General features: G+C 39.8%; 1 protein-coding gene across 4 annotated transcripts in view; it reads right to left on the bottom strand.

Moving 5' to 3' along the window:
- CSNK2A1 (casein kinase 2 alpha 1) overlaps positions 1-26,723 on the bottom strand; it is a 79,739-nt gene that overhangs the window by 19,081 nt on the left and 33,935 nt on the right. For 3 of the 4 annotated variants that reach the window (XM_033185978.1, XM_033185976.1, XM_033185977.1), the window contains 5 exons: positions 10,682-10,891; positions 7,985-8,096; positions 2,142-2,243; positions 1,565-1,615; positions 44-103 (listed from right to left, as the gene is read on the bottom strand). In XM_033185978.1, the coding sequence (XP_033041869.1) occupies positions 44-103; positions 1,565-1,615; positions 2,142-2,243; positions 7,985-8,096; positions 10,682-10,782 (426 nt within the window). In that variant the 5' untranslated portion in view covers positions 10,783-10,891. The remainder of the gene's footprint in view (positions 1-43; positions 104-1,564; positions 1,616-2,141; positions 2,244-7,984; positions 8,097-10,681; positions 10,892-26,723) is intronic. The other variant, XM_033185979.1, reaches the window with a different exon arrangement.

Raw genomic sequence — 26,723 nt, 5'->3', positions numbered from 1 at the left:
GAAGACCAATTTAAAAAATATTTAGTATCCAAGGTTCACTTACCTTCAGAATCTCATACATGTAAAATCGAATATCATAGTCTGTTAACGTCTGGTACAATTGCTGTTAAAGACAAATGTTTGAGCCATGAAATAATGCTGACAGAAAGGCATTTTTCACCCTCACCCACAGTAATTCAAACCAAGACTTGGCTCATTTACCGTTGTTCCAAGATCTGTCCATTCACTGCTCTCTATTTCTCCAACATTACATTAATTTTAAAGAGATACTCTGGGTCTTCAACTCTTAAAAGTGAAGAATTACTTAAACATACATTGCAGAAGCTATAATCCACTGTTAGAAACATACCGATCTAGATACGTTAATATGCACTGATACACACCTATAATTTAGTTTGCTTTTATCTTCAGACCTTCTCAAAAAAGACATTTTGGCAAATATACTGCCTCCTTACTAGGGAACTAACTCATTTTTGGCTTATATAGTTAGCTCTGCAGATCACCAGTGGGTATGCAGATGGCATGATGCCAAACCTGTTAAGTCAATTTAACAAAACTATTCTTGTTCCAATAGGAAAATAAACTCTGTGAACAACTGTTACGTATCCTTTCCAGTTTCCAAAGAGTTGCAGAATGTTTTTTACATGGACATGTCTTTTTTTTTTTTGAGACAGGGTCTCACTCTGTTGCCCAGGCTGGAGTGCTGTGCTGCGATCATAACTCACAGCAACCTCAAACTCCTGGGCTCAAGAGATCCTCCTACTTCAGCTTCCCCAATAGCTAGGACTACAGGTGTAAGCCACCATGCCCAGCCACATGTACATCTCTTTAAATGGTTAGCAATGTCTTCTGACAAAGTTTTTCTTCATATTATCATTCTGACTCTAAAACAGCTCCTCTTTTTTCCCCTATCTCTGCAAAAGAATTCACTAATTTATTAATATATAACATTCTGTATACTGGAGTGGTGGAAAGGCAAATCAAAGATCCTTTACAACTTTTACTCCAAAAGAGTAGCTACATTCTTCTGTAAAATTGAAACTGTATGAAGCAAGTAGGCCACCGGATAGATTGGAATTCTGAGATATCTCTTATAGAGGTTTGTGCTATGGCAGAATTTGACATTACCCTTCCTCGATTCCTGCCTTTTAAGATCTATCGCCCACAGTTCCTGACGAATCCTAAGAAATAAGCAGTCCCTACTTTTATATACACAACATATTTCTTCCTGAACACTACTGTTTAAAGCGAATGCCATAAGGCCAGATCCTAAGTGAACATGTGTTGCTGCCTTCATTAGGCTGAACATCAGCAGAAACTGTCAACTAAGTAGTAAGAAGTAAATGTATTGGTCATTAAAAAGAACATTTAACAAATGGGCAAAATATCAAGATGCAGAAAGTGGGCACTGCTTGTATAGGAGTTCTTCTATCTTAAAATTTGCACTGTAAGGATGAAAATCTTTTTAAAAACAAATTCGAAGCAAGCTCTTCTAACAGCATCATCCCCAAAGGCTATGTGGTCTAAAACCCACTAGCCCGAAACAGTTGGTTATATATTATACCTTGAAGTCTGTGTTGTTTACGTGTTCAAAAACCAAGGCGGGGGTTCGTGACTAGGGGAAAAGAACAAAAACAAAAACACACATTAGCAACAGCCCTGACAGCTTTAGTGGGGACAATGTTTGCGGATGCTGCATGGTGAATTTGGCAGTCCTCGCCTCAGTAGTAAGAAACCCTCTATTGCTACAAGCCCTCCCCGCTCTGATTATCACCACACTTAGGTCATTTTTGGGATGGATTTCAAACAGAAGACATGGAGCTGAAGTCTCACCAGGCTCTAGGCAGCCCGACAATGCGCCCATCGCCCATCGGCATCGGACCTGAGTTTGCAAAATGGATTAACACATTTCAGTTTCCAGTGCTATCAGTCTCTTAGCCTAGAAGAATAAGAAATAGTCTGTGGGTGGAGGTCTCTTTGAAAGAAAGACCCAAGCTAGTTAAATGGTATATCTGATTAAGCACTTTCAAAGCAGGACTTAATGATGAGGGTTTGGGGAGGGAACAAAAAGAGGCCAGTTGTGCTCCAGGTCAAACACCATCTCAGCCCTGGTGGGCCTTGCTAACACCTACTATACTCACCACAGGGTCTTTTACAATGTCTGCCAGTGTGATGATGTTGGGACCTCCTCTCAAATTCTCCAAAATCTTTATTTCACGCTTAATTTTCTTCTTTTTTACTGGCTGAAAGGGGAAAAGTACATCAGCAAAAAAAAAACCACACTCTTTTTCAGAGTATTTCAACATGTAGTGTAATATATAAATGGCTTACTTATGAGCACCTTGAAGGAAGAAAATGTCACATTCATCTCTGAATCCTTCTCCTAGCACTGTGCCAGGTATTCTGCAGGTACTTACAAATGTTGAATTGAAAGAAAAAAAGATTTCTATTCCAAAGACCAGACTTCTGCAGAATTAGCATTTCAATCATCAGTCTTGATGTTCATGTTTTAAAACATGTTAAACATGTTAATGTCTTAAAACCTTACAAAGTAGCAATTTAAATGGTTAGTAATACTAAAGTATATCTTGAAAAGCTTTTTATCAATTAGGATGAAACATGGGCCCTTTCCATTTCTTCCTCTAATCAGGGCCAACAACAACAAGGATGGTCAAAACATTTTTTTTTTTTTTTGAGACGGAGTCTCACTCTATCGCCCAGGCTGGAGTGCAGTGGCCGGATCTCAGCTCACTGCAAGCTCCGCCTCCCGGGTTCACGCCATTCTCCTGCCTCAGCCTCCCGAGTAGCTGGGACTACAGGCGCCCACCACCTTGCCCGGCTAGTTTTTTGTATTTTTTAGTAGAGACGGGGTTTCACAGTGTTAGCCAGGATGGTCTCGATCTTCTGACCTCGTGATCCGCCCGTCTCGGCCTCCCAAAGTGCTGGGATTGGGATTACAGGCTTGAGCCACCGCGCCCGGCGCCAAACATCTTTATGTAGCATAACCCTGAGGGTAAAGTGTGGGTCTTGGAGTCATAATGCCCAATGTGAAACCTACCTTTACTACCTGCTAGCTGTAATGGCAAACTACATAACCTCTCTAAGCCTTTCATTGTAATGGCAAACCACATAACCTCTCTAAGCCTTTCGTTAAGTGTAAAATGAATAACAAGAGTACCCATCTCATAAGATTGTTCCAAGAATCAAATGAGGTATTTGAAAGACTTTGGAATATGGCTGGAACATAACATAATAATAACTGTCTAGCCTGATCGCCAATATTCTTTTTTTTTTTGAAATGGAGTCTCGCTCAGAGGCCCAGGCTGGAGTGCAGTAGCGCGATCTCGGCTCACTGCAAGCTCCACCTCCCGGGTTCATGCCATTCTCCTGCCTCAGCCTCCTGAGTAGCTGGGACTACAGGCACCTATCACCATGCCCAGCTAATTTTTGTACTTTTAGTAGAGACGGCGTTTCACCATGTAAGGCAGGATGGTCTCGATCTCCTGACCTTGTGATCTGCCTGCCTCGGCCTCCCAAAGTGCCAATACTCTTATAAATGAATCCCTCCATTCTAAAAAGAGTACTCTGCAGAGTGTATCTTAAACATTCCTTTGTCCTCACCCATCCTTTCCACATCTGTTCTAGTATGGAATCCTTTCCATTTTTTTTCTGAGGAGCGCCTTGGTCCAAGTGTACCTCCTTTATAAAGCCTCCTCCTTTTCTTTTCTTTTTTTTTTTTTGAGACAGAGTCTTGCTCTGTCGCCCAGGCTGGAGTGCAGTGGCACGATCTCAGCTCACTGCAACTTCAACCTCCCAGGTTCAAGGAATTCTCCTGCCTCAGCCTCTGGAGTAGCTGGGATTACAGGCACACGCCACCACACCTGGCTAATTTTTGTATTTTTAGTAGAGATGGGTTTCACCATGTTGGCCAGGCTGATCTCGAACTCCTGACCTCATGATCCACCTGCCTTGGCCTTTTAAAGTGCTGGGATTATAGGCATGAGCCACCGTGTCTGGGCTTATAAAGCCTTCTCCTGAATAGTCTAAAACAGTCCTGGACCAAAGGAAATACAATGCAAACCACATGTGTAATTTTAAATGTTTCTTGTGTAGCCATATCAAGAAATTTAAAAAAGGACAAAATTAATGTATTTTATTAATCTAAAATCTTATTTTAACATATAAATCAATGTAAAAAATTACTAATCTATTTTACCTTCTTTTTTCTGTATTAAACCTTTGAAATCTAATATATTTTACCCTTACAGCATATCTCAATTCAGCCCAGCCACATTTCAAGTGCTTAACAGCCTCATGAGGCCTGTGTGCCTGCTGTACTGTGGACTGTGCAGGTCTTTTCCAAGAGTGTTGGTCACCTCAGACTCGATGCCCTCCATAGAACTCTTAGAAGTTAAATACATCTCATCTCTTCATTTACAAGATTGGTAGTTACTAAAGTTTGATGACCAACAATCATCTGGATTTTTTTGACATACAGACTCACAGAACCCACCAAGATTTACTAAATCAGAATCTTGAGAGGGAAACGGAGTATTTATTTTTAGATACTTTCCAGGCTGATGATCCAGGTCCAGAAACTACTAAATAATATACTATAAATTCTTTTAACTTTGTCTTAAGCCTCAAGCACCTGGTAGCAGAAAGCAAGCAGATTTTGGAAACACTGACAGTTCTCAAAACCTGGCTTTCTGGTTGTGCAGTGTTCAGAAAAGCATTTAAATGTTTCTCATTGCTGAAAGGGGCTATACTTCCCCGTCAGTGATTTACATACCACAGTTAGAACAGGTCCAATGCAAGGGGGTACCCAATAAATAGAAGCTATTTTACTAATGACTTCCATGTAGTCCACATTGAATTCAACCCACGACCTCTTACCCAATACAGTATCTACCTAAGAAACAAGATATGCCGGGCGCGGTGGCTCAAGCCTGTAATCCCAGCACTTTGGGAGGCCGAGACGGGCGGATCACGAGGTCAGGAGATCGAGACCATCCTGGCTAGCATGGTGAAACCCCGTCTCTACTAAAAATACAAAAAACTAGCCGGGCGAGGTGGCGGGCGCCTGTAGTCCCAGCTACTGCGGAGGCTGAGGCAGGAGAATGGCGTGAACCCGGGAGGCGGAGCTTGCAGTGAGCCGAGATTACGCCACTGCACTCCAGTCTGGGCGACAGAGCGAGACTCCACCTCAAAAAAAAAAAAAAAAAAAAGAAACAAGATAATAGAAGTTTTCTCTTCCTGCTAGGAGATCTTTCTATCATGCAGAGACTAACCCAACAACTTACCTCCTGTTTTTCATTAACCCAATTGCTGGATTTTTTAGTGGAAAAAAAAGCTTCTGGTTGACAAAACTATTCTACAGCATCCTTCGAATCTATAAACTTAAAAGGCTGGTTTGTGACAGACCTGGCAGCTGACTCAGGCCCTAATTTAATGTGATCAATGCAACTTTTTCTTATTAAATAAAGGGGGGAGATTAAAAATTTTAAATATGGTTTACGAAGGAACTTCATCTATACTTACACCACCTACCCACAGTTATAGTAAAATATACAATACAGTTAGAAAAACTGAGCTGAAAAAAATCTTTCTAAATTACCCTTCATTCAAAACTATCAAGGGCTCACAATTATCTACAGGAGACAGTCATAATTTTAAGACTGCAAGGAAATGCAGAGATTTTTTTCCAAGCCTTCACCAACTTAATCTCTCTTTCCAAGTTTAACTCCTATATATGGTCACATAACGTTATATCTTTCACATGAAATATTTCTCTCACTTTTCTCTCTTCCTCCTTTCTTATCTTGGTGCACTCTACAGCCTGCTTCCCTTCACCATTTCCACCCAACATCTATCCAAATCCTCCTCCCATTTAGCCTGAAGACAGCTCCACGGAGCTTTTCCTGACTACTACCCTCTTCTGAACTGTAGACCCACTATTCATGCTTTTCATGTGGCTCTAAATAATAATGTATCACCTCATTCTATCATATACCTTTCCATATGAATATCACCATATAATCATAAAGAACTCCAGTCTCCAAGGTATATACATACGCACACAATTTTGTATTTAATCCTTTCTGTTTTTCGAGACAGGATCTCACTCCCATTGCCCAGGCTGGAGTGCAGTGGGTTTCATCACAGATCAGTGCAACCTTCAACTTCCAGGCTCAAGTGATCCTCCCACTTTAGCCCCTCAAGTAGCTGCGACTAAAGGCACATGCCACTACACTGAGCCAACATTCTTTTAATAGATGGACAAACATGTCCTAGGTTAAAAGGACTACTGTGGCTAGTCACCCAAATGTTTTGATTTCCAACCTAGTTCTCTTTCTACATATTTCAAGATAGATATAAATACTTAAACTCTTTGGTTCTCAAATGGCATGTGAGGCACTCCAGCAATGCACAGAAGTACTGTGGAATCCTTTACTTTTTTGAGGAAAACACATCAAACAATCATTGCATCTGCCAGACACTGGGTGCACTACCAGCTTGAGGTAGTTCGTAGTTTCAACATTAGATTGTATTATACTCCTTGTGAGGGCGCATATTTTTTGTGAAGCTGGGTTTGCAGTAGTTGCTGTGATAAAAAGCAAGTACTGCACAAAAATCAGCGACAGGATATGAGGGTGGTGGTGTCCAATCCGATTACAGTTACTAAGAATAAAACTATTATTTTTCTTTTTATTTATGTGAATAACTTTTTAAATGGCTACCAAGTTGTTAAAACAGAAATACTTAGTGGCCAGGTGCAGTGGCTCATGCCTGTAATCCTGGCACATTGAGAGGCCGAGGCAGGCGGATCACCTGAGGTCAGGAGTTTGAGACCAGCCTGACCAATATGGTGAAACCCCATCTCTACTAAAAATACAAAAATTAGCCGGGCATGCTGGCGTGCACCTGTAGTCCCAACTACTCGGGAGGCTGAGGCAGGAGAACTGCTTGAACACAGGAGGCGGAGGTTGCAGTGAGCCGAGATCTCGCCGCTGCACTCCAGCCTGGGCGACAGAGCGAGACTCTGTCTCAAAACAAAAACAAAAACAAAAACAAAAAAAAATAAAACTTACTTAGCTATTTGGACCTTGCTACTTAATACAGAGATGAGGTATTTCTTGACTTAGGAGTACCATGAAAAATTACTGAGATAATATAAGTGTTATAAATTGAGAAAGTTTGGAAACTTCTACTTTTCAGTGTCAAATATGAAAAAGTTCCTGTGGTAAGGAACTATATGCTAAGTTCCCAATATAAGACAGTGCACAGCATGTTATAACTAAATTAAAAGTTGTATACTGGTAGCCCAGAGGCCAAATCTGGCTTATGCATTATTTTTTTAAATCTTGAGCCAACACTTAAAAGTCAGGAGAATTCATATACAAATATAAATTTCTGGCTTTTCTTTGGAAAACAGAGTATGAAGCAACAATGGACTTGCATTACTGCAGGGCAATCATCAGCTTCAGCTGAGAAGCAGCTAACTCCTTTTGAAGAGGCATGTGTTTCCCAGTTTTAGTCCCTATCACTCACATCATCTAAGCATGGGCAATTACACCAGACTAGCTGCACTGATATCATCTGTCTGTCCCCCTTAAGTCCTGTGACTCCTCATCCTTACAAAGTAGAGGCAATTATTTATTTATTGAAAATAAAAGCCTCATTATATAATGAAAAGTATAGGAAATAAGTATTAGGCAAGAACTGGGAGAGAAGAGACTGTACCTTTGCTCCCTTACTCTGCCACAACCTAGCAATATGAGTCAACTCAAATCACTTCTTTTGCTTCAGTTTCCTGATCTGTCAAATAAGCAGAACTTTTTCAATTGAGTTCATACTATACAAGAAAATTTTATTTATTTGCTTTGGCACCAAAAACTTTTTAAATGCTGTTTTAAAAAAGCCTTCACAACTATTTTTAAAAACCTATATTCCAAATACCTCTGAAATTATCTCTTGTACTCACCTTGAGAATTTTAACAACAACTTTTTCATTATTTGTGATGTTGATGGCTTCAAATACTTCACTGTATTTACCTCGGCCTAATTTTCGAACCAGCTGGTAGTCATCTTGATTTCTGTGGACACAAACAAAATGACTTATAAACGGTCAAATTATCAAGCATCAATTCAACTTACAGGAATCTACTGCCAGCAGGTGTAAAAGAAATAAGAGGTATTTCAAATAATTCCCAAATTGGTTTCATTGTATTTTTTTTAATTAGGCCACTTAAAAATACGTGTGTTCCAAATCCCAGAATTAGGAAAACTTACACCTTTCAATTATTCTTTCAAATCCCAAACTGTTTACATCTTTACTGGCATATGACATGGAGCTAGCTTGTATTAACGTTTGTTCTAAATATGTTTGTCTCCAACAAGAGACAGTTTTCCCCAAGAGAATAATTTTTATATATTCTTGTCCCTTAGGGCTTGGTCCAGTGTTGGCACTTAGCAGGAACTCAAAACATTTTGCAAGACTGTTTCAATCTAGCCAACTTTGGCAGCAGCTGATTTTTAACAGGCCTCTTTGAAGGTAAATGGCTTTAAAATGTATAGGCTTAATCTATTTGCCCTCCAGGGCAAGCTCTGGGGATAGTCCATGTGTAGTAAAGTTCACAGAGCACACTGTAGATTGTAAACTATAGTCAGTGGTCCTCTCCTCTACATATACCTATATTCTGTGACCAATAAGCAACATCAGAGGTAATAAACAGAGGTAGAATAAGGGAAATGCCAACATTTTCCTCCTGCCCCTGCCTGCTTCCAATGTAGAGGGCTGTGCTCTGAAGAATGACAAACACAGTTCCATTAAGGCCTAAAGTCTATCTACTCCTGCTGGAGCTACTAAGTATCCAAAACGAACCAAATCAACCATATCAACCATTCATTTTCCTCAAGTAGCTAAAAAGAAAGTGAATGAAAAGACAAAACGTACTAAAAACAATGGACAACATTATAATCATGGTAGGTCTAGGGGAAGAAAGCTCCTACTTCTTTCTGTCTTGAGTTCTCTTCCTATGGGAGGGTATACAAAACAAATGCGAGCAAACAAACAGTACCATGTCAAAAGCCCCAAAGGGCTCTTTAGTGCCATTTAAGCAGAACCAAGTGCAAAGCACTCAATTTGAAGATAGCAGTTGAAATTCCTATAGTAAACAGTGTTACCTAGAGTCCAAAGCCTGTGACATAAACGGAAAACTGTTAGATTATCAGTAGTAACATTTATTGGTAGTAAACCACACTGGCACTTAATGGTGTCTTTACAGCATACAGTGTCTCTGTATTCAGAAGCAATGTATTTACTGTTAAGAATCATGGCATACTCAAGTTAGCTGGGTGGGGCGGCAGATGCCTGTTATCCCAGCTACTCCGGAGGCTGAGGTGGGAGAATCGCATGAACCCAGGAGGCAGAGGTCGCAGAGAGCCGAGATCACGCCACTGCACTGCAGCCAGGGCGACAGAGCAAGACTCATCTCCACACACACACACACAAAAATCATGACATACTCAAGATTAAACATACACCCTATGACAATTTAGGGAAGCGTCCACTTACCACTTACAGGTTATGGAAATCACACGCAGTCAGATATAAAATACAGCATACAGGAGCTGCAGCTTTGGTTTTCTAATTGCTTTCTTTTGCACTTGAATATCAAAATCCTTTTATCACACAAGTATGATCTGACCAATTAAATGTCTACCACATTGGGACAGGAAATGCAAACATCCAAATGAGTCTGCACAGAGAATTAGGAGGGCAAACACAGCTGCTCAGGCAGACTACAACTGTTCAAGATAGAATTTGGGCTGAATTCCATGTTAAGACATGCCTAGTCTCAGGATAAGGGCAAATGTTTAAGAATTTAATTCCGCTTCTCATCAGAAAGAAGTTACCTTTTTGGAGAACTGTTTCATCCTCCTGTATCAACATGAAACAACATTCTCTACCTCAAAATACTTTATGTAAGATTTTGGTGTTTTCAAAGTCTCTCAAGTATCGACTCTCACTGATCTGCAATGCCCTTAGCTTGATAAGCAAGCTGATAGGTAACTTTTTATTGCCAGGTGCCTGTACAGAATACTGTCATGAGTTATTTAATGACATTCTGAGAAATGTGTTAAACATCAGAGTGTTTACACAAACCTACATGGTATGGCATACTACATACCTAGGGTATAGCCTATGGCTCCTAGGATACAAACGTGTACCGTAATAAAAAGGCAATTGTAACACAATGGTATTTGTGTATCTAAACATAGAAAAGGTAATGAATGCATTGTTGATGTTACGACGACATCATTAGGCCACAGAAATTTTTCAGTTCTCTTATGATCTTATGGTACTGTCCTACATGTGGTCTGTCATTAATTCAAACGTTGTTATGTGGTGCATGACTGCATATAAATCAGAGAAAAGGATAAGAAACTAAAATGATTTTTAAATGGCAAGCCCATTAAAATTGTTCACTTGCCAAAGCAACTCTGCTTCTTCACTGCAAAACCAAATTTTCAGCTCAAAAGAAGAAAACACAAACTGGGCTTTGATCTTAAGGTATACACATACAGAGTCATGGAGGTTTTCTGACAAAAACTACTCAACAGATCCACAAGATTCAGCCCCTTGAGTGAGTATAATGAAGTCAACAAAAACAATTACCCCCATTCCACCACATGTGACTCGTAATCCCAGTATTCTCGAGGTCTGTGTGTATTAACATCTGTGTAAACTCTGGCCCTGCTTGGCACGGGTCCCGACATGTCAGACAGGTTGGCGGACAAAGCTGGACTTGATGTTTGGAGATCTGGCAGTCACTGTGTTCAGAGGCAGCTGGGGGTAAGACCTTGTTTCAGACCTGTTTTCTTCAAACTGCAGAAACAAAATGCACAAAGTCCAAGGAATCATTTGCAGAAGGTACATGGGAAGGAAACAATCTTACAAATAATAATGGCTTGAAATATACCTCTGGCTCTCCTACCTATAGCAATAAATATAGCTCAACTGTGTTAACCAGTGCTTCCTATGAGAAGAAAAATACCAAGAAATACAGTAAACTGATATTTGCTTTAATCATATTTTGCCAAATATCCTGTTACTTATGCATGCAAAATGTGAATAATTTTTGTAAGACAGCCTGGAAGGGAAAAATGGCATTGAGGATAGATACATCAGCATTACCACTATTTATATATTCTACAAAAGGTATTGGCAAGAAAAGTACTTTCCTTTCAGCAGCTTTCTGTAACTTAAGTAGGGGAGCTAAAAGGTTCTAGAATGGCGGCAAAGCCAAGAGTACAACTTGTCAGTCTGACTCATATTTGATGAAACCAGGAAGAGAATAAAGACTTGTTCTCATATGTCAAAGTTCCATGTCATCTTATAGCAATCCAAATCTTTTGGGGGAAACTTATGGTAATAATCAGTAGAACCTTGATCACCATTTGAAAGACACACTTGATTTCATTAAATTTAAAAACAGAAATCAGTAATATTATCTTTATATTTAATACAGGAGCTTAAAAACTGGCATAAAACAGTAATACAGATTAGCTGAACTATGCAAAATTTGATACTGATGGAAAATAAGTAAAATGTTAGAAATATGCTATCAAATCAGGTTCCTTTCCAATGATGTCTTTCCTATCTCCTACAGCATTTGCTGATTCCCCTCATTATGCACTTAGATGAAATTGTATTGAGTTTCCAAATGTGATAACGTGAGAAGGATACAACACCTATGCAGTTTCCTGACTGAGACAGCATAACTTCAATTTGTATGTGTGTATGTATGTATGTACGTATTTTAAGACAGGGTCTTATTCCACTGCCCGGGCTGGGGTGTAGTGGTGTGATCATGGCTGACTGAAGCCTCAACTTCCTAGGTTTGGGTGATTCTTTCACCTCAGCCTCCCAGGTAGCTGGGACTGCAGGCATGTGCCACCACCCTCAGCTAATTTTTTGTATTTTCAGTAGAGACGGTGTTTCACCATGTTGCGCAGGCTGGTTTTGAACTCCTAGGCTCAAGCAATCCTCCCACCTCAGCCTCCCAAAGTGCTGAGATCACAGGTGTGAGCCACCGCACCCAGCCATAACTTCAATTCAGAAAAAGAGGAAGTGTCTATTTAAAAAGGCGAAACATCCTAAAACATGTCCATATCATAAAAGACAAATGGAGGCTAAAGAGACACTGCATAAATGCAACACTCTATTCTAGACTGTATTCCATACTGCAGGAGGTGGAGGTGGGGATGCTATAAAAAACAATATTGACAGAACTGGAATTCAGAGGGTATTAAATTATTGTATCAATGTAAATTTGTGAAGTTGGTACATAATCACAACAGTTAAGAGAATATATCTATTCTTCTTTTTTGAGATGGAGTTTCCCTCTTGTTGCTCACGCTGGAGTGCAATGGTGTGATCTCGGCTCACTGCAACCTCTGGGGCCTCCTGGGTTCATGTGATTCTCCTGCCTCAGCCTCCCGAGTAGCTGGGATTACAGGCATGCGTCACCACGCCCGGCTAATTTTGTATTTTTCGTAGAGACGGGGTTTCTCCATGTTGGCTAGGCTTGTCTCAAACTCCCGACCTCAGGTGATCCACCTGCCTCAGCCTCCCAAAGTGCTAAGATTACAGACGTGAGCCACCGTGCGCAGCTCAAGAATATGTCTATTCTGGTTTTTTTGAGACGGAGTCTCGCTCTGTCGCCCAGGCTGGAGTGCAGTGGCTGGATCTCAGCTCACTGCAAATTCCACCTCCCGAGTTTACGCCATTCTCCTGCCTCAGCCTCCCGAGTAGCTGGGACTACAGGTGCCTGCCACCTCGCCCGGCTAGTTTTTGTATTTTTAGTAGAGACGGGGTTTCACCGTGTTAGCCAGGATGGTCTCGATCTCCTGACCTCGTGATCCGCCCGTCTCGGCCTCCCAAAGTGCTGGGATTACAGGCTTCAGCCACCGCGCCTGGCAAGAATATGTCTATTCTTAAGAAATTTTCCTGAATTAGAAGTAAACAGCCATGATGCATATAATCTACCCTAAAATGATTTAGAAAAAAAGTGTACCCACATGTCTACATGTGTATATATAGAGCACACATGACTGCACACACAAAAATAATAAAACAAGTTGGGTAAAATATTACAATAGGTAAATGTGTGTAAAGGGACTAGAGATGCCCTTTGTACGATTTCTACTTACTTTTTGCTGAAACTTTTTTGTTTGAAACAAGGTGTCACTCTGTAGGCCAGGCTAGAGTACAGTGGTCTGATCACAGCTCACCGCAGCCTTGACCTCCCAGGCTCAAGCAATCCTCCCACCTCCGCCTCCCAAGTAGTTGGGACCACAGGTGTGGGTTACCACACCTGGCTAATTAAAAAAATTTTTTTTCTGTAAAGATGGGGTCTCCCTATGTTGCTCAGGCTGGTCTCAAACTCCTGGGTTCAAGTGATGCTCCCATGCAGTCTCCCAAAGTGCTGTGATTATAGGAGTGAGGCACCATGCCCAGCTTGTTGAAACACTTTTTTAAATTGTGGTAAAATATACGTAACATAAACTTTATGGCCAGGCACAGTAGCTCACTATGGGAGGCTGAAGAGGGTGGATCCCTTGAACCCAGGAGTTCACACCCAGTCTGGGCAACATGGCAAAACCCCGTCTCTACTGAAAATACAAAAAATTAGCCAGGTGTGGTGGTGTATGCCTGTAGTCCCAGCTACTTGGGGGGCTGAGGTGGGAGAATCACCGGAGCCCAGGAAGTTGAGGCTATAGTGAGCTGTGATTGTACTACTGCACTGCAGCCTAGGTGACAGGAGACAGACCCTAACTAAAAAAAATAACTACCATTTTATCTACATTTAAACATAAAGTTCAGTTGCATTAAGTATATTCACATTCTTGTGCAATTATCACCAGATCATCCATTTCTATAAATTTTTACTATCCCAAATTAAAACTACGTATCCACTAAACACTAATTTTCCCTCCCTCTAACTCTTCGCAACCACTATTCTATTTTCTGTCTGAGTTGGCTATTCTAGGAACCTCATACAAGTGGAATCAGACATTTGTCTTTTGTTTCGTTTATTTAATTTAGCATAATGTCTTCAAGGTTGATCCATGTTGTAGCATGTGTTAGAATTCAAATCCTTTTAAAGGTTGAATGATATTGCACTGTATATATATGTATATATGTATATATATATTTGTCTTACGTATACACACACACACACACACACACACACACACACACACTACATTTTGCTTATCCATTTATCTGCTGATGGACACTTGGGTTGCTTCCACAGCTTGGCTATTGTAAATAATGCTGCTATGGACATAGGTGTACAAACATCTGTCTGAGACCTTGCTTTCAAATCTTTTAGGTATATATCCAGAAGTGGAATTGCTGAACCATGTAGTAAGTCTACGTTTAATTTTTTGAGGAACCAGCATATTGTTGCAACAAGCTGGGCACTGTGGCTCACTCCTATACAGCAACTGTATCATTTTACACTCCCACGAACAGGGCAAAGGCTACAACTTCTCTATACCCTTACTAACACTTGTTATTTTCTATTTTTTGCTTGTTTTTATAGAGACAGGGGTCTTGCTTATGCCCAGGCTGGTCTTGAGCTCCTGGCCCTCAAGGGATCCTCGCACCTCGGCCTCCCAAAGTGCTCTCAAAACAGGCTGTGCCTGGCCTATTTTCTGGTTTTTCTTCTTCTTTTTTTTTTTCCAGTAACAGCCCTCCTAATGAGTATGAAGTCGTATCTCATTGACTGTGATTTTAATTTGCATTTCCCTAATGATTAATGATGTTGAGCATCTTTTCACATGTTTATTGGCCATTTGTATATTTGCTCTGGAGAAAAGTCTATTCAAAGCCGTTGTCCATTTTTTGATTGGGTTGTTTGTTGATGATGCATTTGTTATCTATACTATTTTTTTGCTGCTTACAAACTGCTCATCTTTCCAAAACTGTATTTAAGCTGTAACTTGGCTACCATACCCAGAGAGAAGCCAGAAGACACACCTCCTTATGCCCACGGTGTCAGCAGCTAAAGGCTTTCAGAAGAATAGCAAGAGACTGGGATGGAGATTAATTCTGTATTCCTTAACCGTGACAAACACAATTAATGATACTCCACTCCAAATACATGAGATCAAAGGATTCACATGCTGACTTACGAATTCTTCCACCCAAAAAACTCCTGTAACTTGCCTCTGTTCAACTCAAACCTCCTGAGGTTCCATAAATGTACTAAATGACCAGAAAACAACAGTCATTCAAGTACCAGAAGTCTTTAAAATTATTTCTATTTCTTTGATTTTATAAAACTTGGGTGACATTAATCTATCTTCACTTAATATCAGTTAAAAGTGTAACCACACACATACACGAACACATCAAACATGCAAAAAAACAGATGTTTTCTTATAATTTTTCTTCTTCCCAAAGAAACAAGGCCACCTATGTTGTAGGATTGGATGACTTTCTGGGACTACTATGCCTGCACTGACAGCAATGAAGATACTAGGAAAACAGTAGATAAAGTTGTGGGTGTGAATATGGCCAAAATAGTATAAACAACAGCATGAACCCAACAGGAATACTATCCCCAGAAATTTATGACTTTTAATATACTAAACTTTTAAATTCTCAGCCTTTCCTCTGACTGAAACAGTATCTTTCTCTTTAGTCTCTGCATACCTTTACACTTCACTCTTCCGGTTAACATTTTATACTTGTAAGACAGCCTTCATCTGTGGATCTAAAACCCCTCTTCCTATAGCTTAAAAAGTGATCTCTCTGTTGGGCTTTTCCCCAGCTTTGGTTCATCACTTATAAAACTTAACTGTGCTTGCAGACTGAAGGGAAAATGAAGTGAGATGATCTTCCAGAAAGGGCTTAGAAACACCAAATGCATGTAAATTTGTATTAAGTAATTACTATCCCCTAGTTCCTTAGTGAAAGCTAATAAGCAGAAACCTATCTTTACAGGCTGGAATCTTCATTCTTTAAAATACAAAAATTATAGTAGCCGTGGTTAACTCCCGGCTCCTGAGTTAAACCCTGAGGGCTAACTCACAAGGAGACATGACATTAAAAAATGAGTCCTAATTTCTCCCTGGAAATCATCTGACATATGGAGAATAGCCAACTCCTATTACTAGTCCATGTACATTCTTATCACCCAGTCGTCTTCTGCTGTCTCAAGGCCCTGGCATCCTCTGTGAGTAGAAAAAGACTAATTACCAACGAAACTCTTGAGATTCTCGAGTACTTGTCTGAATGACCCTTGATGCTTTGGGGATCATCAACTGGGACCTAATTTATGAACTAGCAGATCTGATTCTCCACTGGGAAGACAACAAGCTAACTGTTTTTGCAGTACCCCCAAAGAGGTGCTTCACCTTACTGTCATACACACCAAATAATCTGCTTATAATAAGGAAGGTATTCACATGAATTTCAAATGGCTGGCCTTCATTAATTATGTGGCAAAATAAAACAGAGGGTTCTTCAACTATGACTCTGTAACTTCAGACAGATAAAAGGGTACTAAGAGATTGGGGGTTAAGGGATGGTGATAAAAAGGGGATGTGGAGCCCAGTGTGGTGGCTCATGCCTATAATCCCAGCATTTTGGGAGGATCACTTGAGCCCAGGAGTCTGAGACCACCCTGGGCAACATAGCGAGACCTCTTCTCTACCAATAACATAAAAATGAGCTGGGTGTAGCGGACTACAACTGTGGTCCCAGGTACTCGGTAGGCTGAGGTGAGAGGATCACTTGAGCCCGGGAGGTCAAGGTTGCAGTAAGCCATGATCTCGCCACTGCACTCCAATGTGGGTGACAGAGAAAGATCCTGTCTCAAAAACAAACAAACAAAAAACAAAAACGAGGGGATGCAAAGACACAGAAAAGAGAAGTCAAAGATAAATATTATCATTATTATTTTTTTGAGATAGGAGACAGGGTCTTGCTCTGTCACGCAGGCTGGAGTGCAGTGGTGCAATCTCGGCTCACTGAAACCTCCACCTGACCTCCTGGGCTTGAGCAATCCTCCCACCTCAGCTTCCCGAGTAGTTGGGACTATAGCAGTAGGCCATCAGGCCCAGCTAATATTCGTATTTTTTGTAGAGACGAGGTTTCATCATGATGCCCAGGCTGGTCTCAAACTCCTGGACTCAAGTGATCCACCAGTCTCGGCCTCCTAAAGTGCTGAGATTACAGGTGTGAGCCACCATGCCCAACCAAGATAAACATTATCTTATTTAGAAATAGTATTTCACTTATACCTCTGCAAATGTATGTATATTCACATGTAGCCCAACAGGAAGAAAACACACAGCCTACATTTCTCAATTTTTGGTTTGATTCTTCCCTACATTCCTTATTTTGTCTACCCCTTAAATATATAACCATCTACTATGAAAAAGTACTATCCTAGGCCTTAAGAATGTAAGTGAACAAGGCAGAACAGGGGTGAGACAAGTATGCCATTAAAGATTTTACCTATGGATGTAATTTATAGATTCAATGTCATCCCCATCAAGCCACCAATGACTTTCTTCACAGAACTGGGAAAAACTACTTTAAAGTTCATATGGAACCAAAAAAAAGCCCGTATTGACAAGACAATCCTAAGCCAAAAGAACAAAGCTGGAGACATCATACTACCTGACTGCAAGCTATACTACAAGGCTACAGTAACCGAAACAGCATGGTACTGGTACCAAAACAGAGATATAGACCAATGGAACAGAACAGAGCCCTCAGAAATAATACTATACATCTACAACCATCTGATCTTTGACAAACCTGACAAAAACAAGAAATGGGGAAAGGATTCCCTATTTAATAAATGGTGCTGGGAAAACTGGCTAGCCATATGTAGAAAGCTGAAATTGGATCCCTTCCTTACACCTTATACAAAAATTAATTCAAGATGGATTAAAGACTTAAATGTCAGACCTAAAACCATAAAAATCCCAGAAGAAAACCTAGGCAATACCATTCAGGACATAGGCATGGGCAAGGACTTCATGTCTAAAACACCAAAACCAATGGCAACAAAAGTCAACATTGACAAATGGGATCTAATTAAACTAAAGAGCTTCTGCACAGCAAAAGAAACTACCATCAGAGTGAACAGGAAACCTACAGAATGGGAGAATATTTTTGCAATCTACCCATCTGACAAAGGGCTAATACCCAGAATCTACAAAGAACCTAAACAAATTTACAAGAAAAAAATCAAACAACCCCATCAAAAAGTGGGCGAAGGACATGAACAGACACTTCTCAAAAGAAGACATTTATGCAGCCAACAGACACATGAAAAAATGCTCATCATCACTGGCCATCGGAGAAATGCAAATCAAAACCACAATGAGATACCATCTCATACAAGTTAGAATGGCGATTATTAAAAAGTCAGGAAACAACAGGTGCTGGAGAGGATGTGGAGAAATAGGAACACTTTTACACTGTTGGTGGGACTGTAAACTAGTTCAACCATTGTGGAAGACAATGTGGTGATTCCTCAAGGATCCAGAACTAGAAATACCATTTGACCCAGCCATCCCATTACTGGGTATATACCCAAAGGATTGTAAATCATGCTGCTATAAAGACACATGTACACTTATGTTTACTGTGGCACTATTCACAATAGCAAAGACTTGGAACCAACCCAAATGCCCATCAATGACAGACTAGATTAAGAAAATGTGGCACATACACGCCATGGAATACTATGCAGCCATAAAAAAGGATGAGTTCATGTCCTTTGTAGGGACATGGATGAAGCTGGAAACCATCATTCTTAGCAAACTATTGCAAGGACAGAAAACCAAACACCGCATGTTCTCACTCATAGGTGGGAACTGAACCATGAGATCACTTGGACACAGGAAGGGGAACATCACACACCAGGGCCTGTTGTAGGATAGGGGGAGGGGGGAGGGATAGCATTAGGAGATATGCCTAATGTAAATGACGAGTTAATGGGTGCAGCACACCAACATGGCACATGCATACATATGTAACAAACCTGCACATTGTGCACATGTACCGTAGAACTTAAAGTATAATAATAAAAAAATAAAAAAAGATTTTACCTATGGACTAAGGGTAATAGAAATTTATTGAAAAGTTTTAAGCAGAAAAGTGACCCATACATATTGTTTTTAAAATTTTTACTCTGGCTGAGTGGGGAAACAGGACTTACAAAGACAGAAGGCTGTTACAGTAGCACATGTGAGAAATGATGACTTAAGGTGGTGGCAGTGGAGATCAGTGGACTAATATGATAAACAAAATTTATGGTGTAAAATCAATAGCTCTGAGTCAACTGGAAAATGTTGTATTAAGTGGGAGGTGACTCTTGGATTTCTTGCTTGACAGATTGTTGGTGCCATTCACGGAGATAAAAGAGTGCACAAGATAGGTTTTGGACTTAAGGTTAAAATGGCTTTGAATCATTCAAACGAAGATTCTGAATAGGCGGTTAGATATTACAAGTCTGGAGCTAAAACAGTTTCTCAGCTTTAAGTATCTAATTCTCCCAACAACTCTATGAGGCAAGCATTAGTTTCTCTAATCTACAAATAAGAACAGCCAAAGTTCAGTAGCTTGACCAAGAATATTCAATACAGTTACAGTTGGTATTCAAAGACAGTGAGTTGCCTCCAAGGTATAAGTTTTCTCACTCCTACAGAATATAATCACTTTCTACTGCACATTCACATACACATCAGTCTTCACATCTTAATTTATCAACTGGACCCTAAGTTCTACAAAGTTAAGAATCATGTTTAATTTACCTTTTTAATTTACAGTACCTAGCCTAAGGTTTTGCATTTTGTAGCACATTCAGTAAACACTATTTGGTGATCAAATTAATCTTGGTTTATTTTTTAAAAATGAAATGAAAATCAAGTTGCATCCAAAGTATAGGGTGTTCCTAAATACTTCAGGTCATTCGGTACACAACTAGGAGAACTGGAAAACCAAGTCAAAGGTTCTTGAGTAATTGTTCCCTTCCCTCTCTCTTTCCCAATACTACAGCTTCTATTAAATAACAGGACTACAATTAGGATTTGTCTTTTTCCCCTCGATAATTCAAATTAAGAGAATATTGAAGAAGCTTGATTTTAGCAATTTTTATAGCAGCTTATTTGGAAAATGGAAAAAGTACCTGAGTCCCAGATATTTGGAAGATCAATTCTCCTCTCCACTGTTCATAATACTAGCATATCTTAAGGGAATCTAACAGAAAATGCACTGCCTTTCTTATTAAGTTCCATTTTAAATTGTCTTACCTAGTGCTTACTGTTCCCATGTAATTGCATAAAAGGAGGTATAACTTTAGTGGCTAACTATTTCAGACCACTACATCTACCTTAATGCCGTCAGAATGACTTTGAAGACATGGCTAAGTCGTGTATGCTCAATGTTTAACCTAATAGAAGCCAATTAATCAGCTATGAGAAAAGCATCACGTCAATGAATTTTTCCCTACTGAAGTCAGACCACATCAAAGCTAACTGCACGGGTCTGCATGACCTATTCTTTAATAAAGTGTAAGTAAATAAAATGTCATTAAACCGTAAGGAAAAATTGTCTATTGCCAAAATCATAAGTTTACTGATATACACTGAATACAGCAGAATTAATTTCAATAAAAACTCCTCTTGCCCTTAGCTAGCCCCTCCTTTTAATCTCTTATGTTCAGTTGTCAATCTGGCAACTAAAAAGAAAACTAGAGGCTTAGTAACAGTTCAATATCAGAAAATTATACAAACAAGTTTGCTTAGTCATTTCTGCTAATGTATTTTTATTGATGAATTTCCTAGTATTATAAATGGAAAAGATCATTCTAGAACTTTAAGTCAATTTTTGAACTGTAATACAATTAGTTATTTTTAACCCTACTGTTTACTAGTCTCCATCTTAAAAGGAAAAAAAAAAATCTCCCTCTCATCCCTAAATGAACCATAGCAAATGAACAAGATCTCATCATCGTCCAGACAGGACAAAGATTTCTATAGTAAAGAATGAGGAATGTGCTTAGATTGCACTGACTGCATGATTTAGGACTGCTTGTTTAGAGGAAAAGCAGCTATATAGGAAAACACCTTTTATGCACTGCTGCAGAGAATGAACTCTTTTTCCAAGCCATCAGGCAACATAAACTGGTAAGAGATAAATAAGACTCATGGAACTCAGGGAGAGCTTAAATATGTATACTTTTCTACCTTGCTATAGAAGCAAAGAGAAAAATTCAGTCAAACTTGTCCATTTCCCTTTACAAAAGTGGCACTGATTAGAAGGCCAAATGAATAAAAAAAAGCACAAGTAGCTAATGTTACCTGAATTACTTATTTCAAATGTCCATACTTACCCTTAATTTCTCTCTTCCTTTCAAATCAAGAGCAGAATGCTCATGCAGTAAGCATTTACTGAATGTTTACTATATACCAGGAAATGTGTGCCTGACTGCCAGGAAGGCATTCTTTCTCTCGGCCCTGGAGAATAAAGAGAAAGTATCTCTGCCCTCAGACAAAGAAAACAGACCATTACAATCTCAAGTGATCAGTGCTTGAAAGAATTAAGTCATGGTGGTCTACAGACATTGAAGGGTATTTAAACCATCACCAACCCATCATTCATGCAACCGATATTTATGGAGTATCTAAAATGGGGAAAAACTGTAAGAGAAAAAAAAAAACTATGCTTAAAGTATGCATAGGAATTATTCAGATGGAAAACATTAAAACAAGAAATTGCAAAGCGTAACACTTTAAAGTAAGTTAGGAATTTTAAAGACCTATAATTTTGTACCCTAAAATGACCAAAGGCTGGCACATTTTTTTTATCTCCTATAAGAAACGCATCATTGGATGCCACATGCAACACGGCATCAGGTTTAAAAAAGCACCTGATGTACAAAAACAGCACATCAGGTCAGCAACTTTTTTATATCTGATTTGGAGACTATTAGTTTACTTGACTGTTACCATTTGTGCTTAAAACAAACAATATCATTAATTAACAAGCTTTGGAATTCTTTTTCTTTCTCTACTTCCAACACTATTCAGTTCCTTGTCACCCAGGCTGGAGTGAAGTGGCACAATCATTGCTCACTTCCACCTTGAATTCCTAGGCTCAAGTAACCCTCCCACCTCAGCCTCCCAAGTAACTGAGGCTACAGGCATGTGTCCCCATGCCTGGCCCACTCAACTTTAAATAAAACAGAGAAGTAATTATAGCCAAAAGGGAATAGAAAATGCAAACCCAGAGATACAAGCAAGCAAGGAAGCCCAGAAAGCCTTTGTTGATCCTGAAAATTAGAATTTTGTTCTCACATAAACCAAAGCCCAGGGCTCTCACAAGATAAAAAGTCTAATAGGCGGCCTTCTTCGTAAGTTGGGACTTCAGAGGGATACATCCTAACAGTGAGAGTGGTTGGGGAGTGGAAGATCCTGAGAGGAATTAAAGCCCTACTGGAGGGAGTATCATATCTTAAGCTGGTTTTAAGGTGGTCTCTGGATTAGTGCCCCTGCATACCTGATATAAGCAAGCTCTCCATGGAGAAAAGTACCTTACTGTGGGCCTCAAATGATTACTACAAATATCTATTTTTATTATTTATTTATTTATTATTTTTTTGAGATAGAGTCTCGCTCTGTCACCCAGGCTGGAGTACAGTGGCCTGATCTCAGCTCACTGAAAGCTCCACCTCCCAGGTTCATGCCATTCTCCTGCCTCAGCCTCCGCTACAGGTACCCGCCACCATGCCCGGCTAATTTTTTGTATTTTTTTTTAATTAGAGACGGGGTTTCACTGTGTTAGCCAGGATGGTCTCGATCTCCTGACCTCGTGAGCTGCCCACCTCGGCCTCCCAAAGTGCTGGGATTACAGGCATGAGCCACCACGCCCAGCCAAATATCTATTTTTAAATACAATGTCCTAGCAGATCTCAAAAAAAAAAAAGAGGAAAAATACAGTGAAATCGTTTAATATACTTTTTTTTTTTTTTTTTTTGGCGACAAAGTCTTGTTCTGCCGCCAAGGCTGGAGTGCAGTGGCATGATCTCAGTTCACCGCAACCTCTGCCTCCCAGGTTCAAGTGATTCTCCTGCTTCAGCCTCCAGAGTAGCTGGGACTGTAGGTGCACGCAACCATGCCCAGCTAATTTTTGTATTTTTAGTAGAGAGGGGGTTTTGCCATGTTGGCCAGGCTGGTCTTGAACTTCTGACCTCAAGAGACCCGCCCATCTTGGCCTCCCAAAGTGCTGTGATTACAGGTGTGAGCCATTGCGCCCAGCCAGTTTGATATACTTTTAATTGGTACTAGCAGAAAAGGAGAGAATGGGATAAAGGCAGTAACTGAAGATAGTTGAAAATATCCTAGAAGCAATTAGACACAATCAAATTCCAGAAGCAAACAGAAGCAAACAATGTCCAAACAAGATCAATAAAAAGAAATCCAAAACAAACATATCATCACAAAATAGCAGGAAAAAACAAAGATTAGTTGGGTGCAATGGCACAGGCCTGTAGCCCCAGCTATTTGGGAGGCTGATGCAGAAGGACTGCTTGTGCCCAAGAGTTGGAGGCCAGCCTGGGCAAAAGAGCAAGACCTTGTCTCAAACAAAAACAAAAAACTAAAGACAAAGATAAACCTAAAAAGCAAGTACAGAAAAAGGCAGATTATATTCAAAGAGCAACATCAGAACAGCTGATTTTTCAAAACCAACAATGAAGCCAAGATAGTTTAATACCTGCAGTGTGCTGAAAAAAATAGCTGCCAAATTAAAATTCTGTTATCAAGCAAATGTCTCTAAAGAAAGAAGAAAGGCCGGGCGCGGTGGCTCAAGCCTGTAATCCCAGCACTTTGGGAGGCCGAGACGGGCAGATCATGAGGTCAGGAGATCGAGACCATCCTGGCTAACACGGTGAAACCCTGTCTCTACTAAAAATACAAAAACTAGCCGGGCGAGATGGCGGGCGCCTGTAGTCCCAGCTACTCGGGAGGCTGAGGCAGGAGAATGGCGTAAACCCGGGAGGCAGAGCTTGCAGTGAGCTGAGATCTGGCCACTGCACTCCAGTCCCGGCGACAGAGCGAGACTCCGCCTCAAAAAAAAAAAAAAAAAAAAAAAAAAAAGAAAGAAGAAAAATAATACCATTTTGGAAGGTCTGAGTTGAAAGAGAAAATAAAGAGCAAAAAAAGAGGAACATTTACAGACAGCTCCAAACAAACATTGATTATACAAAAGAATAACAATACCTTTAGGAGCTTTAAAAAACAGAAGACATAACAATAAAAACACAGTGTATTGAGGAGATTTCAAAGTATTCTTTCTAAAGTTCTTTTATTATATGAAAAAAAGATAAAATTATAATACCAGGCTTTGGTAAGTTATAGCTGCAAGTCACAACATGTATGACGACAACTAATTACAGAATAAAAATAACATGTATTTCCAAACCAGAAAGGGGGAAAAGTAAAATCATAAAAAGAATCGAAAAGAATGTTAAGAAGGGAGAAGAAAAAAAATCTAGAACATAAGAAACATAGGGAAAAAAAGTTAAATTGGAATATAATTATATCAAATATAAGTGGAATAAATTATTCAGGTAAAAGACAAAGACTATCATGTCAGACCAAATTAAAAAAGAAATCCAAATGAACCAGAATAATCCAAACAATTCTGAAAAATCATAAAGCTGGAAGAATTATGCTATCTGATTTTAAACTTATTACAAGGCCATAGTTGTCAAAACAGTGTACTGGCAAAAGGATAAAACATAGATCAAGGGAACAGAATAAAGAGTACAGAAATACACTCACACAAATAAGGCCAATTAATTTTTGACAAAGGTACAAAGACAGCTCAATGGAGAAAGGAGAGATATATATTTGTTTTTTTTTCAAACACCAGGGTCTGCCTCTGGTGTCCAGGCTGGAGTGCAGGGGCATGATCTCAGCTCACTGCAACTTTTGCTTACTGGGTGCAAGTGATTCTCCTGCCTCAGCCTCCCAAGTAGCTACGACCACAGGTGTGTGTCACCATGCCCTGCTAATTTTTGTATTTTTAGTAGAGACAGGGTTTTACCATACTGCCCAGGCTGGTCTCAATTTTCCTTTTTTTTTTTTTGAGACGGAGTCTCGCTCTGCGCCCAAGCTAGAGTACAGTGGCGCGATCTCGGCTCACTGCAAACTCCACCTCCCGGGTTCGCACCATTCTTCTGCCTCAGCCTCTCGAGTAGCTGGGACTACAGGCGTCCACTACCACGCCTGGTTAATTTTTTGTATTTTTGGTAGAGACGGGGTTTCACCGTGTTAGTCAAGACGGTCTCGATCTCCTGACCTCATGATCTGCCTGCCTGGGCCTCCCAAAGTGCTGAGATTACTACAGGCAGCAGCCACCAAGCCCGGCCTGGTCTCAAATTTCTGAGCTCAACTGACCCACCCACTTTGGCCTCCCAAAGTGCTGGGATTACAGCCATAATAATGTTTTCTATAAATTGTTTTGGAAGACTTGGAGATCAGTATGCAAAAAATCATAAACTTCAATCTAAATCTCACACTTTATATAAATGATAATCCATAATGAATCATAGATATAAACGTAAAACTTGGGCCAGATGTGGTAGCTCATGACTGTACAATCCCAGCCTGGGTGACAAAGCAAGACTCTACCTCTGGGAAAACAAACAACATATAAATGTAAAATTATCAAATCTTCTTGCATCCAGGGGTTAGGCAGAGTTTGACGACATGACATTAAAGACATGGGCTGTAAAATTCATAAACTGAACTTCATCAACATTAAAATATTTCTGCTCTGTGAAAGTCACTATTTAGAAAATAAGCCAGACACAAGAAGAACGTACTTGCAAATCACAAATCTGAATAAAGAACTTGTATCTGTAACATATAAAAAACTCAACAATAAGAAAACAATTTAAAAATGGGCAAAAGATGTGAACGTACACACCACAAAAGAAGATATACAGATAAGTATGTGAAAAGATACACAACACTTCCAAACAGCAGAGCAAATGAAATTAAATCATACCACTACCACTACAGATCTATTAAAATGGCTAAACTTGAAAAAAACAGAAAACAAAACTGACTATACCAAAAGCTGGTGTGGATGCAGAGTAACAGTAACTAATTCATTCCTGGTGGCAAAGCAAAATGGTTTTGGAAAACAGTTTGGCAGTTTCTTATAGAGTTAAACATGTACTTAACTATACAACCAGCATTCCCACTCCTAGGTATTTACTCAAGAGAAATGGAAACCTGTATCTACACAAAAACCTACACACAAACATTTAAGGCAGCTTTATTCATAACTGTAAAAAAATAGAAACAAACAAGGTGTCCAACAGTTACATGAATAAACAAATGGTTTGCCATGGGATGCTTAGCAATGAAAAGGAACAGATTACTGATTCGTGCAACAAAATGGGTGAATCGTTTTTCTTTTTTTAGTAGAGACAGGGTCTCGCTTTGTTGCCCAGGCTGGTCTCAAACGCCTGGCCTCAAGCAATCCTTTGGCTTCAGCCTCCCAAAGTGGCAGGATTATAGATGTGAGCTGCTACACCTGAACAACATGGTGAATCTTTTTTTTTTTTTTTTTTTGAGACGGAGTCTCGCTCTGTCACCCAAGCTGGAGTGCA

This window comes from Trachypithecus francoisi, unplaced genomic scaffold (genome assembly GCF_009764315.1).
Source record: "Trachypithecus francoisi isolate TF-2019V2 unplaced genomic scaffold, Tfra_2.0 Lachesis_group21, whole genome shotgun sequence".
Taxonomy (NCBI): Eukaryota; Metazoa; Chordata; class Mammalia; order Primates; family Cercopithecidae; genus Trachypithecus; species Trachypithecus francoisi.
Note: the sequence above shows the minus strand (reverse complement) of the source record. Positions and strands in the feature narration are given on the sequence as shown.